The 15,615-nt window shown below is 36.6% G+C and overlaps 1 protein-coding gene across 2 annotated transcripts in view; it reads right to left on the bottom strand.

The window, feature by feature from the left end:
* The window catches only part of GLCCI1 (glucocorticoid induced 1), a 53,051-nt gene that overhangs the window by 6,203 nt on the left and 31,233 nt on the right, over positions 1-15,615 (bottom strand). The window contains exons 4-6 of one of the 2 annotated variants that reach the window (XM_027910990.1): positions 12,103-12,216; positions 10,070-10,222; positions 3,185-3,395 (exon numbers count right to left, since the gene is read on the bottom strand). In XM_027910990.1, coding sequence (XP_027766791.1) covers positions 3,185-3,395; positions 10,070-10,222; positions 12,103-12,216 — 478 coding nt within the window. Of the gene's footprint in view, positions 1-3,184; positions 3,396-10,069; positions 10,223-12,102; positions 12,220-15,615 lie in introns of both variants that reach the window. The other variant, XM_027910983.1, reaches the window with a different exon arrangement.

Genomic DNA, 15,615 nt, shown 5'->3' with positions numbered 1-15,615 from the left:
GAACCTTTAACGGGAGTTTTGTTACCACAAACACACAGCAGACAATATGGAGCCCTATATCACGTGGAATTTCTAAACATAAATATTTTAAACGGATATATTCTGTTATCTAGAAAAGGTTTTAGGATTGCCATTAAAACACTAAAAATACTATTTTAACCAGAACACTTAATACCAATAATGATAGCTTGCATATGTTAGAACAACAAAGGAGGCTAAAAAAGAATCTGCAAAACATCTTTTTAAATGTCAAGACTTTAAGGAAACAAGAAACTTTGCCCATGAGCACAATGGGATTTGTTTTGATAGGTTCAAAAATACCTTTGCTTTTTAAGACTATTCAAAGACTTAACTAACAACTTTCATTTAAAAAACTATAAATCAGATGCCCAGAATTTAACAAGTATTTTCAGGTCATCTTCATGAATGCATTGCTTGTAAGAGCCTACTAGCACCAGTGGGAATACACATTGCACCTGAAATGCACAAAAGAGCACCTAAAAACCAAAAGCCCTGAAAAACAGGTCATACTTATACATTTTTGTACAAAAAAGCTCCTCCAAATTTCATCCTCTTATAACTTTGGACACCTTCGAATTTTACTTCTGCCACAGCTGCTGAGCACGCTACACAGCACTCTTCAGTCTCAAGGACCACATTATGATAAAACTGATCCAGTGAAACTGGTAGCTTTAATACAAAATCATAGAGCCAGGTGCCATTAAAGTATCTTCTCTCCTCTAATCAATACTGATAAGTATCACTGCTCCATTCAGAACAATACTGTCTGAAAACTAGCTTTCACTTTCTTTTGAAAAACTCAGTAATTTTGCAGCTTCTTGCAGGAAGGTAAACCCAACAGCCGATACAGTCCAAAGGGCAGCTGTGAGGGCCTCAGGCCAAAACACCATTTTGCACAAGAAATAAAAGATGCTTTAGGAATGTAAAGCAGCGCTGTGTCTATACAGAGCATTGGCTCCTCGCACTGCTCATGTCTTTCAGTCAAACTACTAACTTCCTCTTCTATTCAGCAAAACACCCAGAAGCATTAACCCTGATAACTGCATTTTTTAATGGTAACACCAAGTTATTCTCATAGAAAGGAAAAAAAAAATCTTGGTGTCAAAACATCTGCACTTGGTTATACAACAGCAAACTCACTACAGTTTTACTCCAGCATTGCAAAACCCTTTAAATTGAAGGTATGAAAACCTTCACAAGTTTTGGTCTTATAAAGCAGTTAATATTCACAACCAATGTGATAAACTCTCTCTCAAAATTTGCTATTCCCATATTATTTCTACCTATATGCCTCATTTATGTATAATTTATCTATTTGAAAGATCCCATTCTTATTCAGAACAACTGGCCTTTGGGATCTTGACAATCTGAGAATAAAAGGCCTCTTTCTGACTATACTTTTATAACCTCTGAACAAATTACTTTCTCGCAGAAAAACTTCCCTAGTCTTTACATTGCCTTTAAAGACCTAGGTTGTGATGAGCAGTTCAAGCTTTTATCTTTCATACACACAATACTTAAACTGATTTAAAAATGTCATTATCATGACTTTACAAAGCTGGCTGTTTATCACTGCCACCTACACACTACCAACTAGAGCAGACTTTTGATACAGGCCCAGCATTAAAGCCAGCCTTAAAACTGAAATCCACAAAGATTTCAATTTTACTCCAGTTAGCTGTTCCAAAAATCCAAGACAGGAGATAAAAACCCTTGAAAAACATTAAGATGGTTAGATGCAGTATTTCAAACAGTCCTTACATGCTACAGCTGACAGTGTACCACTGAAAATTTTTATTACTGCAATAACAGAGTACTAACTGCAAAAGAAATTTTTCATTTCCTCACTTTTTAACTTACATTTGTTATCAGGGCATATATGAACCAATTTAGCTGTCAAGATGGTTTTTTGTGTGCTAACACTTTGGTGAATGTCTCTATAGTGATTCAGTCTTGACAACACATTAAAATTCACATGCATAGTATAAGAAAGAGAAGTGGGGGGGGGTGGAGCTAATATCACTGTTATTTTTGGAGCATGGCCAATATCATGTTGATCTAAGACTTTTACTTTAATGTGGTTAACTCACACACTTGTACACACCCACCCTCAATTCAAGATTTGGACAGAAGGATTTGTTTTCATTTTGTCTTTTTAAATCCAAGACAGGAAAACACTACTTTTCAGAAACCAAGAAAAGCTAGTATTTCTCCTGACTTCCCCAACCTTATTCACAAATTACTTTGAGAATTATTCAAGAGATAGTATTTAGAAGAAAAGCTTAACCTCACTTACAGCCTCAAAATACTGCTGTCTTTAATTCATTTGTAAATATATGCTAATCTTAAAATTTTTCATTTCCTCTGTGAAACTACTCTTAGCTTGCATGTTTTACCCAAATCCTGCATCCTCCAAACTAAAGTTCATGTTTCAGCTAGCTGACCAGAAGCACAAGGGTAATTTCATTAGTAAACAGTTGTTCAAAAACCCCCAGTTTTTTTACACTGGTGCCTCTATTTTAACACTACATGGTCTGTCAGTAATTCTTACTTACAGGAACACCAGTTTTACTCCCTCTATAAAACCAAACAACATTTTGCAGGCTTTGAAAAACAGTACAGCATATTGACATAAAAACACATAAATTATTCAAAATTTCTGGGTTGTTATGCAATATACATAGAGAAGTAATTACTCTCCACCAGGTTGTTCAAACCCATATCTGAGCTTCTCACCAAACAGTTTCAAGTGGAATGTAAGAGTCCAGAAGCAGAGTATTTTTAAAAGCAGTCCAAAACTTCATCACCATTTTGAACAGTAAGTAACTCACCCACGATGAATATACAGTCTACCACAAACCTTCTTGAAACCTTTTTTAAACATAAACATGTTACAGTCTGAATTCTTCACATTAGAATCTTCATAAATAGTTAACTGTTTGCTGTGCTCCTCTGACGTATTTATGGAAGATGTTTGTGAAGTTTCACAAACAAGAGGGAAAAAGATATGTAAACAAACAGAACCGATTTTAAGATAAATCCTCAATCCCTCCACAACCATCAAACAAAAACAAAAACTGATGTAATGAGTAAAATGAAGGTAGTTGTAAAAGCAGGACATCACATGCCTCCCACAGATAAAGGCAGGCCATTCTACTCTCACCTTTATCACGGTCATAGAGTAAATCTTCCGTTGAACAAGGACTGCCATCCTGAGATTCAGGAGGGCAAAAGGGAGAGACACATGGTGAGTGACTGCTGCAGCTGCTGCTGCGCTCCTGCACAGACGGAGTCTGAGTGTCAATGCTTCGTGTACTACTACTACGATAGTGAGCAGGTAATGGGGCCCTTCGACCATCAGGGATATCCAAAGGCTGTAAGAGAAACAAAGCAATGAAGGTTACAGACAAAAGATCAAACTCATAAGCAGTGTCAGCCAGTAGCACCTGTAAATGAAGGCCTTTAAGAACAACCAACCATTTTTCAAAGAACAGGAAGATTTTACACAAGAAAATAAAGCAGTGTGCAATGGACACAACATGCATTAATTATGCTGAATGCTGAGACAATGTGCACATGTTCCAAGACAGCTACATCCTCTTAACATGAAGTTAACACCAAAATCCCCTTCAACACAGGCTAGTATTGGGTTTATGTTGTTTCTGATAATTTAAAAGTCAAACCTCACCAACAAATGTCTCTAATTATAGTCAGTAATACAATTTTCAATAAAAAGGTCACTGTTATTCTAAAAGAAAAACAAGCACCCCAACAGAGAACACATTTGGATAAAAGGGAACAGTAGAAAATGTCAAATACAATGACATACTATTGCCATAACAACCAACTGAAATACAATTACAAAAGAAACCATCCATGTTTTGCTAGTAAGTTGTAATTCTCTAGCTCAGCCCTACATTCCATCCTTCATTTCTACAGATGATGCACATGCAGGTCTATAACGAGGTTCTCAAGCTTTGTCTTGAACCAAAGCTAGTAAGCTCTGCCTGCCCATATCAGCCCAGCTGGCACTGGCCAGAGTGATATTGCATCCCATTCTGCAATATACTGCGTAGACATGTTCACAGCAGCAGATTGGCACGCTCTACTTACTTGTCCTTCCTAGTGGAAAATTAGTTTTTATAATGCAGACAGTGCTGCTTTAAATGTAAGAAATCAAATGGGAATTATAGTTTTGCTTAGAAGTAAAGGGAAAAAATGCCTGCAAGATTTAAACATAATTTTTATCTTTATTCAGTGAGGACTGTGACTAAGCCATAGAGAACAGTTTATATGTTCTAGCTACAAAAAATTAATGTCTTTTTCCTTCTCACTTCAAGTGAACATTTTTATTTTATTGCCTTCCTCTTCCCTATATATTCCAAAACTGTAACAGCTTGTTCCAGAGCCTAAAATTCAACCCAACACTTTTGCCAGCAACAAGGACATGAAACCTACTGGCTAAGTATCACATTCTCCCCTTTTCAGCAAGTCTATCCACTAAACCACCACATATTATACAAAAAGGCAGACATAGCAGAGCAGGAAGATCATTTTCCCTTTATGAGCCTTCCAGTTAATATCATTTCATATTTCAATTAAGGGCAAAGAAACACACCATAAAGATAACATTACGGTTCCTACATCAAATGCTGTAAAGTTTGGGCCCAGCTGTGTGGTCTGTTCCAACAGCTCCGTTCACATTGCATATGTGTTACAACATGACTACATGTTGCTATTCCCACCACCCCCAACAGGCCATGACTCACTTAACGCACAAGACAGGCCTGGAGCATTCCATTATTTGTTAAACGACAGAAGAGAGGTAAAAAACAAAACTGAAGCTGTAGAAAGAAATTAGTCTTATAATTATCATAACAAAAATACAAACCTGGCATGCAGAACAGAATTTTTATTTCTGTCTCTGCCACAGAAATTCTGTGAGATGTCAAAAAATCAACTGGGTTGATTTTCTGGACGCCCACTTTATATAGGTCTGACTTGCAAAAGTCTTCTGTATTCAGAGATGCAGAAGGAACCTACTGGAGCTGCACCTTAAATTTCAAAAAACGGGATGCAGTATCCTATGTTACCTGAAGAGCCACAGTACAGAACTCTGATAGATTTGTGTTTCTCCATCCATAAAGTGTAGTAAACAATATCTTTCTTCTCACACAAGTGAGGTAAAAAAGAGAACAAAATTTCAGACACTCTCCTATTACACAGAAGCAAAACTTCAGAAGTCTAGATTTCTGACTGCAAAGCAAAGCTTAACAGTAAGCATGAGGACACAAATCTCATAAGGAGAAAAGAGCAACACCAAACAACTGCTCATTAAGGGCAAATACTATGTTCTACGTAGCAGGTAAAGCAAGGATTCCAGACAGGGGGGAAAAGAAAAGTAAGTGATCACATAATTAAAGACTTGAGGATAACACAGATGTTCTTCCACACCTGGATAGCAATGTAGTCTTAGGTACTCAGGAAGCATATCCCAAATCACGTATTTCAAACCCCCCTGAATTAAAGCCTGAGGTACAAAAATAATACATATTTTTAGACATGTATCTAAATATACACACAAGTAGAAAAAGCTAAATATTTGTCATTCTTTCCAACTACAAAAACTTTTAAGGCATAGAAAATGCCAGTGAGTATTTCAGATTACTGTGCTTTTGTATTTATTTTTCCCTTAATACTGAATCAAAGTTTTGAGAAGTGCAAAAATCTCCATGAAAATACCAACTTGTTAAAAACTGTATGTATTAAACCCAATCAACATAAAAAAACACTTTCAAAGTTAATTTCCATGAGTCATGCCCAAACTATTGTAAAACTGAAGTTCTCACAACCTTACAACATCAGAAATAGGGTAACTAATTTGGTGCAGCTGCTGTTAGTTTCCTAATGCCCAATGCATGGAACACAACTAGAAATTACTGCATTCTGCTGTTTTTGAGGGTGTTTTTTTCTTGAATGTCTAGTCATGTACTAACCTTATGCCAAATGCATTCTGACAGGACACCTGTCAGCCCCTACAGAACAGTGTGTTCTTGGACACAATTACACACTGCTCTCATCTCCCTGCAAAGGTATGGAAATACTGCATTTGACAACAACATACACTTCTCAATACATTGTTAACGTCCACCACTTTTCAGTATCAATGTTTTTGCTGGAAAAAAACCAAGAACACCCAACTTAGGAGGAACATCAGGAATGCTATTAGGATATATAATGTACCGCTAGAAGCCTCTCACAAGTTGTACATCCATTTCAAAGACAATTTTTTGAGAGCAAAGCATGCAATGCTTTTGATTTAAAAACTTTCCCCTTTGCAACACAAAGGCAGATACAGGAAAGTGCTTCTTCCTACTGGCATCAATGAAGCCATCAATGCATTAGATAAGGCTGCAAGTGCAAAAACCGTAATGCATCCTGGGAAGGAACCCTTGGAAAAAACCCAGACTTCTCAGATGAAGGCTATGAAGATTTAAGTAAAGCTTCTCTGCATTTGTGAAATTTAGAAAAAGTCCTTTTATTACAGGAGTAAGTTTTCTGATAGGTTCATAAAACCATCTTGCTATCTATTTCCAGAAGAACTAGAAGGCAAACAAGGAAAACGATAATCATTTTACTTCTGCTGTGTGACGGTCCATCAAAACTGCCTCCTTTCTAGTTATTTCTGTATGCTTGAAAGATAATTCCAGTACTGTGTTTTTCCTAATAGAAGACCTATGAGCCCATGTTCTGCTACAGGGCATTTTTCATGATTTTCATAACGTATTCCATAAGAGGGAACACCTCTTATCCCTCAATCCCTACAATAAGGGAAATAAGTCCATCATCTTATTGTACCACAGTCTCCGGTGTTTGTGTTGTGGACTCACAATGGGTTAGAGAACAAAAGCCTGCCACAACTTCACAAAGAGCTGATTCCATCTTACAAGTTACAGTGGGAACAGAGACATACCATCACAATTTTTCCATGTTGATCAGGAAACTACAAAAAAGGAAGTAAAATATATCCAAGAATTTTTAATAAATGCATTAGAACATAAATTAAAAGTTTATTAATAAAATTTAAAAGAAAGAGATGATTAGGAAGTCACTCAAAGCCAACTTAGTTTTATGAAAGTAAAAGGGAACATCTTTAGCTAACTAAGTAAGATGAATTATCTAAAAAAATATACATATACCACAGCTAAACTGCAAAGACTAAAATATTTTGAATGTTTTGGTTACTTACAATGCAATCTCTCTAAACTTTATAGTCAATTAGTTAATTAAAAGGTAATGACATAATGACATTACTAACCATAAACTGTCTTTGTGAAACAAAAATAACAGGACAATAATTTTTTTTACTTTTGTAAGTACAATTTCAATCATCATTAAGATACTATTTAAAAAATTAAAAAGAAGGTTTCAAAGAACTATCAGAACTAAGTCAGCATGAGAAAAGACAGAAGACATTTTCAAATGAATCTATACATTTTTTAAGTAGGATTACAAAAATTCGAGTTAGCAAAGGGGAAATAAAGTATGTAATGTCATGCCCTACAAAACTAAAAACAACTCTAAAAAATAAATTGATTTGCATATGTGAAGATGAAGCAAGCACGAAACTGGGAGGAAAGTTTCACTAGTTATCTATTTCAACTGGGAACTAAATTCAAAAACTAATTCAAGTAATATCTATAAACCTATCTTTAAAACTGCTTTAACCTTATTTTTGTCCTATATATCACCTAGGTTGATTTCAATATATATGAATTATTAAACAGTTTGTTAGAAAAAAAAAAATTTGTGAATTCATACTGGAAAGAGACTAACAGAAAAAAATTCAAGAGCATTTAAGTAAAATTTTATAAATCAACAAAGTTAAAATGCATTTTATTTTACTTGGGACAGCCCAAATGTTGTTATTGAAACAAAAGATATCATAAAGCTACTAATAAAGTACCTAAATTTGAAAATAATAAATAAAACCTGAAAATTAGGTACTGAGCTGCAACTAAACTAAAGATACTATTCCTTCTCAGCGATTTTAGCAGGTTTTGTGCTAATCCTCATATCTCTCCTGGCAAGCAAACACAGATTCATATTAGGGCACAAAGTGTTTCTGCAGCTGGATAGATCAATTCATATGAAAACTAAGGTTTCACCACACACTGTTAGAACTGTGAAGTAAATGTGGAAACAGGTTAAAAGAAACCATCTGAAAATGTACATGCACACCCATCTCACAAGTGAGTCTATAGAACAATTTATCCTTCACACATCACCCAAAGCAATCACCTACCTTTGATTGCTCTTTTAAAATAGTTCCTAAAAATACAGAACATTACAGCAAGAAAAAATGGCAGAAGACTGAAAAAAATTGTTTCACTAACAGTGAAATTAATGAAGTTTGGTTTCCTATGGTTTATCTTTTGTTCAGTAATTCCTAACCTTTAACCTAGCTACCCCAACTCCCCCAGGCTAAAACACAGCTAAATTGTTGTATTAGGAGAAAGTTCACCAGCAGTAAGATTAAGTAAATTATGATCTCGTTATGATCCTCCATAAGCAAACTGAGACCTAGTAATCTCAAAGACAGCACTAGGAGTCCCACTTGAGGTCCCATATGACCAGACTTCACAGAAATTAGTTACATAGCAGGAAACAACCCTCTGCCCACAAAGATGGACTTGACTTCAAGGGCAATGTCTGATTTATGACTTTCTTTTGTGTCTGAAAACTCCTGCCAGCTAAATGTTTGGAGGAAGGGTTCACTATTGCCTTGGTTTCGTAAACTGCTGAGCACCTCTGGCCCAAATCCAACAATGCACTTAAGTATGTGCTAAACTGTAGTGCTGGATCAGAGTCAGTACACTCAGTAACACAGGAGAGCTCTGCATCCCAAGCAATAAGCTGTTAAAACCCAAGGACAACATTTACAAAGATGATCTGTCTGATAAATAAATGAAATATCCTCTAACTATAGGAGATTACAACCCTAGCCATAGCAACATCAATGGTGCCACTGCAATACATACATTTTAATTCTCTCTCTGAAGATGGTGCAACAAGGTTTATTGATTTGGGCTTTCTGTTTCAGTTTTCACATTTGATTTTTTTTCCTTATTCCCCTGTTGTAATACACACCTCTTCTAAAGCAATGAGACAGCCATAAGAAAGCAAACAGCATAATACCTCTACTACTACAGTATTTCATTCTTAAGACTGGTTTGCCCACACAAGTAGGATTCTGGAGAGGCCAAAACTACTCCAAAACTTTTAAGTTTACTACAGAAATGAAAAACTAAGGTTTTAGAATCTTAAAACCTCTGATTAAAGTTTTATAGCTTGACTCATATACTGAATTGTTACTTACAAGACCATTCACGAGAAAGGCACCTACACTTTGGAGAAGATTAGAAAAAACAGTGAAGTAGTTTATTCCACAGCAGAAAATTTTCACTGGCTATTTAGGAAACAGTGGCTGTAAACCAAGTATTTCACATTTTAAGTGTCACCTAAGCACTAAGATCCTAAATGACAAGTCCAATGCTCTAATGCAAAGCTGCCCCATTTGTCAGTATTTCCCACGCGAGCTCTCCCACAGCTTTCATGGAAATAAAATGGTCCACATTTAGTTTAACAGGAAAAAAGCATTAAAACAAAAAAGGAGAGCACAGCACAGCAAACTTAGATCTTTCTCAAGGAAAAGAATGCAAAACAAAGCAAATACAATAACCTCCTGGTCTTTAACTAGTTATTACTGCAGCCTGAAGTATCTGAATTTTCAAGCACTTGCATTTCGCACAGAAACTTTCAAGTTCTCTACCGAAAGGGCATTCTAAACAAAGAATGTTTGGCCAGAAGCCCTTTAAAAATAAAACAGAAAACCCCAAAAAAACCCACTATGCTAAAACACTGAAACAAAGTTTTCAAACAAACGGTTCTTTGAAGAAAATTATTTGTAATTTCAGCCAAAAGGAAGGTTTCTCATGAGGAAGGTTTTCCATGAGTTACCACCATAAACATATTACTATAAGCTTACCTTGGATATTTCTTCTTTTCCACTGTTCTCCTTAATGAATACTTTTTCCAGTTCAGGACTTATTCCTTCTACATTACACGGCACACGTGAAACAGTTGATTTTGGCACGGAAATGTTTGACAGTGGCATAGGGACTGATCTGGAAATACAGGCCTAGAAGGCAGAAATCAACATGATTTGAAAACTGAATAAAGAGAGAAGTTTGAGACCAATGCTAAAAATATCGGTAAGAAACTGTATTAATTTTGCCATCTAGAAGACCATTTTTACTTGGCAAATTCAAATAAAAACAAAGGCCTGTATAAATCTAAATTCAATAAAATCACTTCTACTTAACTTATAGTAGTATTATATAATCAAAGCATTCTACTACTTCACTTATCAGTAAGTAGACAGGTATATGTACTTTCCAGATGCACAGACTACAGAATACACCACAGGGGGATGGGGAGCACATGGAGTGCTGATGCTGATGTTTTAACTATGATCAAAAGGCATTTCATAACATTCCTAAAGCTTAACAACTCAACTGAAATATTCACTTAACGCACTTTGATTCTCTTTTGGTTGGCTTTAGCAAATGAAAAACAAAACATTCATTCATTAGCTTACAGTTTTTCAGAACTTTATGTCAAAGGCTAGAAGAGAAATCATCCCGAATTTAAGAATCAATCACATAAATAAATACAAGTAGGGTTTTCAGAAAAGCCTGTTGGAGTGGAGCTCTGCTACCAAGAGAAAACATTCACAGGAGTGCACACACATCAACCTCGAAAGCTTCACCTTGGCAGCAGCTACGCTGACAGCTGTGAACAGCACTGGCTTGTCAATGTGTTCTCCTCTTGCTCACAGAATCACAAGATGCTTAAGACAAAATATAAAATTTTTTTCTGAGTTCTTCTCAAGTGAACCTTGCACAATGTGCAGCTCCAAAGGTGCAGTCATTTGTCTGCAAGCATTCTCTGACTTTGACAAACCACTGCCTGAAGGAGAGCTTTGCCAGAGAACATCTTGAGAAATCAAAATGTTGCATGAGCAGTGACAAAGTAAGCTCCAAGTACTAAGGAATGTTTCTTCATGGCGTTATGTCCTAGGTGGATCAATCTGTGGCAAAGACTGTTCGTGCTGTGATTATAATGGCACAGATACTTGCCAGAGCTTACTCTGAAATGAAAAAGCAAACTCTTTCCTATGCAAAATGTAGTAGGATACCTTGCTATAAAGGCATAAAAGGTTCAGAGAGAATACCAAATTCCTGTAAGTCTTCAACCCAAGATTAGGTTTTAACGACAAAATTTTATCCAAACAGAAGAACGACCATAAAGTATCAGCCATCACAGCTCAACCACTCCTTTATAAAACACTAGGTAGTTAAAAAGGCAGTTAGGAAGTAGGAAATACCAGGACATTTCACGTGTTAGTAACATGGTCCAAGTTAAGGATCCAACAGGTGAAATTTAATCAGGCTCAGATGTATGCACTGTCAAATGAGCCCAGATTAAATGCTTTCTACAAGTGGTTGAAGATTCATAAAGTCATTGACTGAATCTTGCCTGAGCTTTGGAACTGTTATGGGGTTTCAGTTCTGCTAGCAGGTTGTAATGACTAGAGCAAACACTACATTGGGCATTGAACCCTGCTTTGTGACTCTCTTTTATTTTCTATTTTTACTTCTTAACTAGCCTAGACGAAATTAGGTTGCAAAACTGATAGGCCAATACCTTCCAGAGGAGCAGATACTTCTAAAAGTATAGCACAAAAATCAGTCTTGGAAGCAAGTACATACTGCTGGAAGCACAGCCTTACTGGTCATGCTCAGAATTTTTACAGCATCATAAGACATTTCAGCTGCTATCCTGCTGCAACACTCCTTTTTTTAATTATACGACGACCATCAGATAAACTTCAGCGAAGATATGGTAGCATCAGATTGTTAAGCATTTTTGTGTGCCACGTAAGAGTGCAAACAGAAGACAGATGGGAAGGCTCAGCAGGCCATTCTCCCAACCCTGATAAGGTAGGAGGCTACTTACCTGAGTCTGACTGATTGCTATGTGGTTGCCATGGAGAGGTGACTGACGTTCTTTCTCTTTATTGTGACGGCTACTCTGCTTACTGCGCTGAAGCTGCTGCCTCAGTTTGGCAATCTGCTGGAAAGAAGTTCAGGTGAAGTGAGAATGAGTTACGGAATGGATCAGCTGCTCAAATCTTCACATACAGAATGAATCATGGACATTTTAGTTCTCTTTGGAGGATTTTATAGATATATGGATTGCCTTTCCTTGAAGTATGAGCATTAAAGCTTCTTTATGCTTATCAGATACTTTCTCCAAGGTATCTGCCCTATTCACCAACCTGAATACAGCAACAGGTTGAGTTTAATTACTGAATTCTCATTTACACACAAGCACTGCAATAAATGATGCAAACAAAAGCAGTCAGAATGACAATTAGTAGCAATTTCTGACATATAACTGGTTTAAGTTGGGGACTTTGAAGCCTACAGTTCTTACAGATCTTAAACCAAACCAAAGTTTTTCCAATAATAATTCATCATAAAAGCAAAGAGCCTTCATAAACAACTGACAATCAAAATGCATTACTCATCTTAGAGAACTTATTTAATACATTTAATAGCATTTCCCTGCAGGCTAAATTATCACAGATTCCTTGAGGCAGACAGAATTATCTTTTCTGCTGTCTGCTGCAAAGATGTCTAATCAAAAGTTATGTATTTTAAATGTCAAATGCAACTAAAGCCATTATCCATTTGACCTACTCCTTAACAAGAAACCAAAGAATTTCATCTGGGGATTCCTCCACTTATTTATTCCTCCTGGGAAATTTCTACATGAAAGCAAGCATTTACCTCTATAAACATTGTCTCAGAAGTTTAGACTGTGAAAATTAACATAACAGGTACAGACTCTTCCTTAAAACTGGATAATTTGTTCCCTTGGGCTCAAATCCCACTGTTCCTCAGGCTCAGCACACTGGAATATAAGGCCACACATGGCCCCATTTCATTTTTAACTCAGAAAGTGATACAAGTTTTAAAAACCTGAAGGGCAAGTAAGGAGAATGAATGCACATGGAATTCATATGTCAAAGAACTTCTTCAGCTGGAAACTAACCTCTCTTTCTGAGTGACAGCTTACAAGTACACACACTGTGTGGTTAATTCCAAGTAGTTAAATATATCACTAGTACTCTTGCAAAGCAACTCTGTGGTGGAGAAGCACTTCATGTCACTCTTCACAGTGTCAGAGATGACAGTGCTTGGTGAAGAGGTCTGGATGGAACTTTACTCCAAGCTGTGGAATTTTCCTTGTGATGTTTCTAGTAGCACTCACTAAAGAACAATCTACCTTCAAGGCTTCATATCACCTCTTGCCACAGCTCGTTACCCATATTCAGAGAACTGCTACGCAGAAATGGTTGAAAACTTTCATCTTTCAAGAACAGACAACCAGTTCAGACTTCCAAAAGGGTCTGTGTATAAAACACATCAAGAAAAACAGAGCTCTAATACAACTGAGCTACTAACACAGATGAGCTGTATTTAGAGAACTGGGTCGTAATCCCTTGAAGGGTGCAACTCAAGCACCATGTTACTTGAAAAAACTCTGCAGTTTGAAGAGATATTTCGTCTCTAAAAAAATAAATTTGTCCACAACTTCCCCATTCTCCCTGTAGGAATACCAGCCACTAGGAAACCTAACTCCACAGACGAAAAAGTAAGCAGGTAATCAATCTGGTAAGTATACGTACATCTACAAATATTTATGTCTTACATTGGAATGTTGGAGAATGGAGAGAACTAGGAAATTATCTTCATCTTCCCCTTAAAAAACTTAGAAGAGAAGAATGAAGTCCGGATCAGAAGACAGCTGTAGACAGAGATGGCTGGCTACAAGAATAACCAGAAAGCATGGGGAGTGCTGTATATCAATCTTTCACTTCTAATGCGTCTCCTTGATGCTGTATACTTTCTCCTAGTAAAATGTTAAATACCCTATTTTCTTTAATTTAAATGAAATCTGGTTTCTGGGCTTTCCCTAGGAGCTTAAAAAAAACCCAAACAATGACACAATTCCACCTCAGAGACCCGGCTGGCTGATTTCTGTCACAAATAACTTGCAAATCTTTGAGAACATAGCTTCTCACTGTACAATTCAGATAGTGAAAGCACTAAATGGAAGAGTGTTGATAGGTTGGTATGACTCTAGGCTAGCCAAAGTCTTGAAGCTCTGATACTGTGAAAGGAATTATGGATCCCTGCAATTTAAGGTTCTCTCAGCCACCTTAAGACTATGTATATTTTGGCAGTCAGTAGGTTCTTGACAGTACCAGAGAGAAAAGGGTCACCCAGGAGAAACAGAAAGATGAAAAACTGTTGAAGAATTTGACTGTATGTGGCACTGATACGATCACTTAAGCCAAACGTGCAATGCAGTGAAGAAACAGGTATGCCTTTTCAGAACATATGTCCTTAGTCCTGGACTGGAAGGACCATGGATGTCCATGATGTGGTACTTACCAGAGGACAAAAAAATGAGAAAGTAAAGACAGGCATATAAAGGAATCTGCCATTTCTTATTTATGCTCTGGACATGGGAGACAGAGTCCTGCCAGCACAGGCAACCAGGAAGCAGGTAGTGTTGATGAGTATATGAAATCCTCTAAACTAAATGATGCTCCATGTCTTCATCAAGGGCAGTTCATGGTGAATCTGCTACTTGGTAAATCTTTAGCTACTTGCTAAAGACAATCCTGAAATTACAATAGCTTTTTTCTTCTACAAGACTATCTTTTAATTGCCAATTATTCTCTATCTCAAACTGACATAAAGCCACTACTACTAACAGAAAGAGGTGCAGTAACAAACCACCCCATTTTCACACAGCAGCTAAAACAGAAAGGGCTTGGAACACCATTTCCTTCACAAGCCCAGGTCCTGACCACGAATGTGACTGGGGCATACACATGAATATTAAGGAACACATGTAAATCATGACAAAAAGATTTGTATCCTAGAGCATCCACTCATCAAAGACTTTAAAGCCTTAAACATATGTGCACTAAGATCCATAAAATATTACAATTACTTCAGTATACCAATTCAAATGCTCAGCCTTTCTTCTGCCAGCAACTGTTCTCTGCAACATTGCTTATGCATCGGAAAGACTCTTTTCTTCACCTACTTTAAAGTAATTTATAAAAAAAACTCCAACAACAAAAATCCTGAAGAAAACACAAAGATCAGTGCATCTTATCAGAAATAAACCTACACAAATTCATTCAGGGCACAAACTTTCAGTTCAGCTTTGATGGTTTACTGTCATACAAACAAAGATAAGATGACCATCAAGGATTATTAAACACGTAAGTTAGGAAAAGACCTCCTTGTTGAATATTTTTACAACTCAAAGTGTACTTGAAATAAATACGAATTTTGTCTATGCCACTTGTAATATGCATGCAGTTTAATATAACTAATGGCATAAACCTGAGAAATATCCAAATTACCTTGATTCTTTACAACA

The sequence above is a fragment of the Empidonax traillii genome, unplaced genomic scaffold, assembly GCF_003031625.1.
Source record: "Empidonax traillii isolate 1590-97213 ecotype Southwest subspecies unplaced genomic scaffold, ASM303162v1 scaffold30:size3273891, whole genome shotgun sequence".
Taxonomy (NCBI): domain Eukaryota; kingdom Metazoa; phylum Chordata; class Aves; order Passeriformes; family Tyrannidae; genus Empidonax; species Empidonax traillii.
Note: the sequence above shows the minus strand (reverse complement) of the source record. Positions and strands in the feature narration are given on the sequence as shown.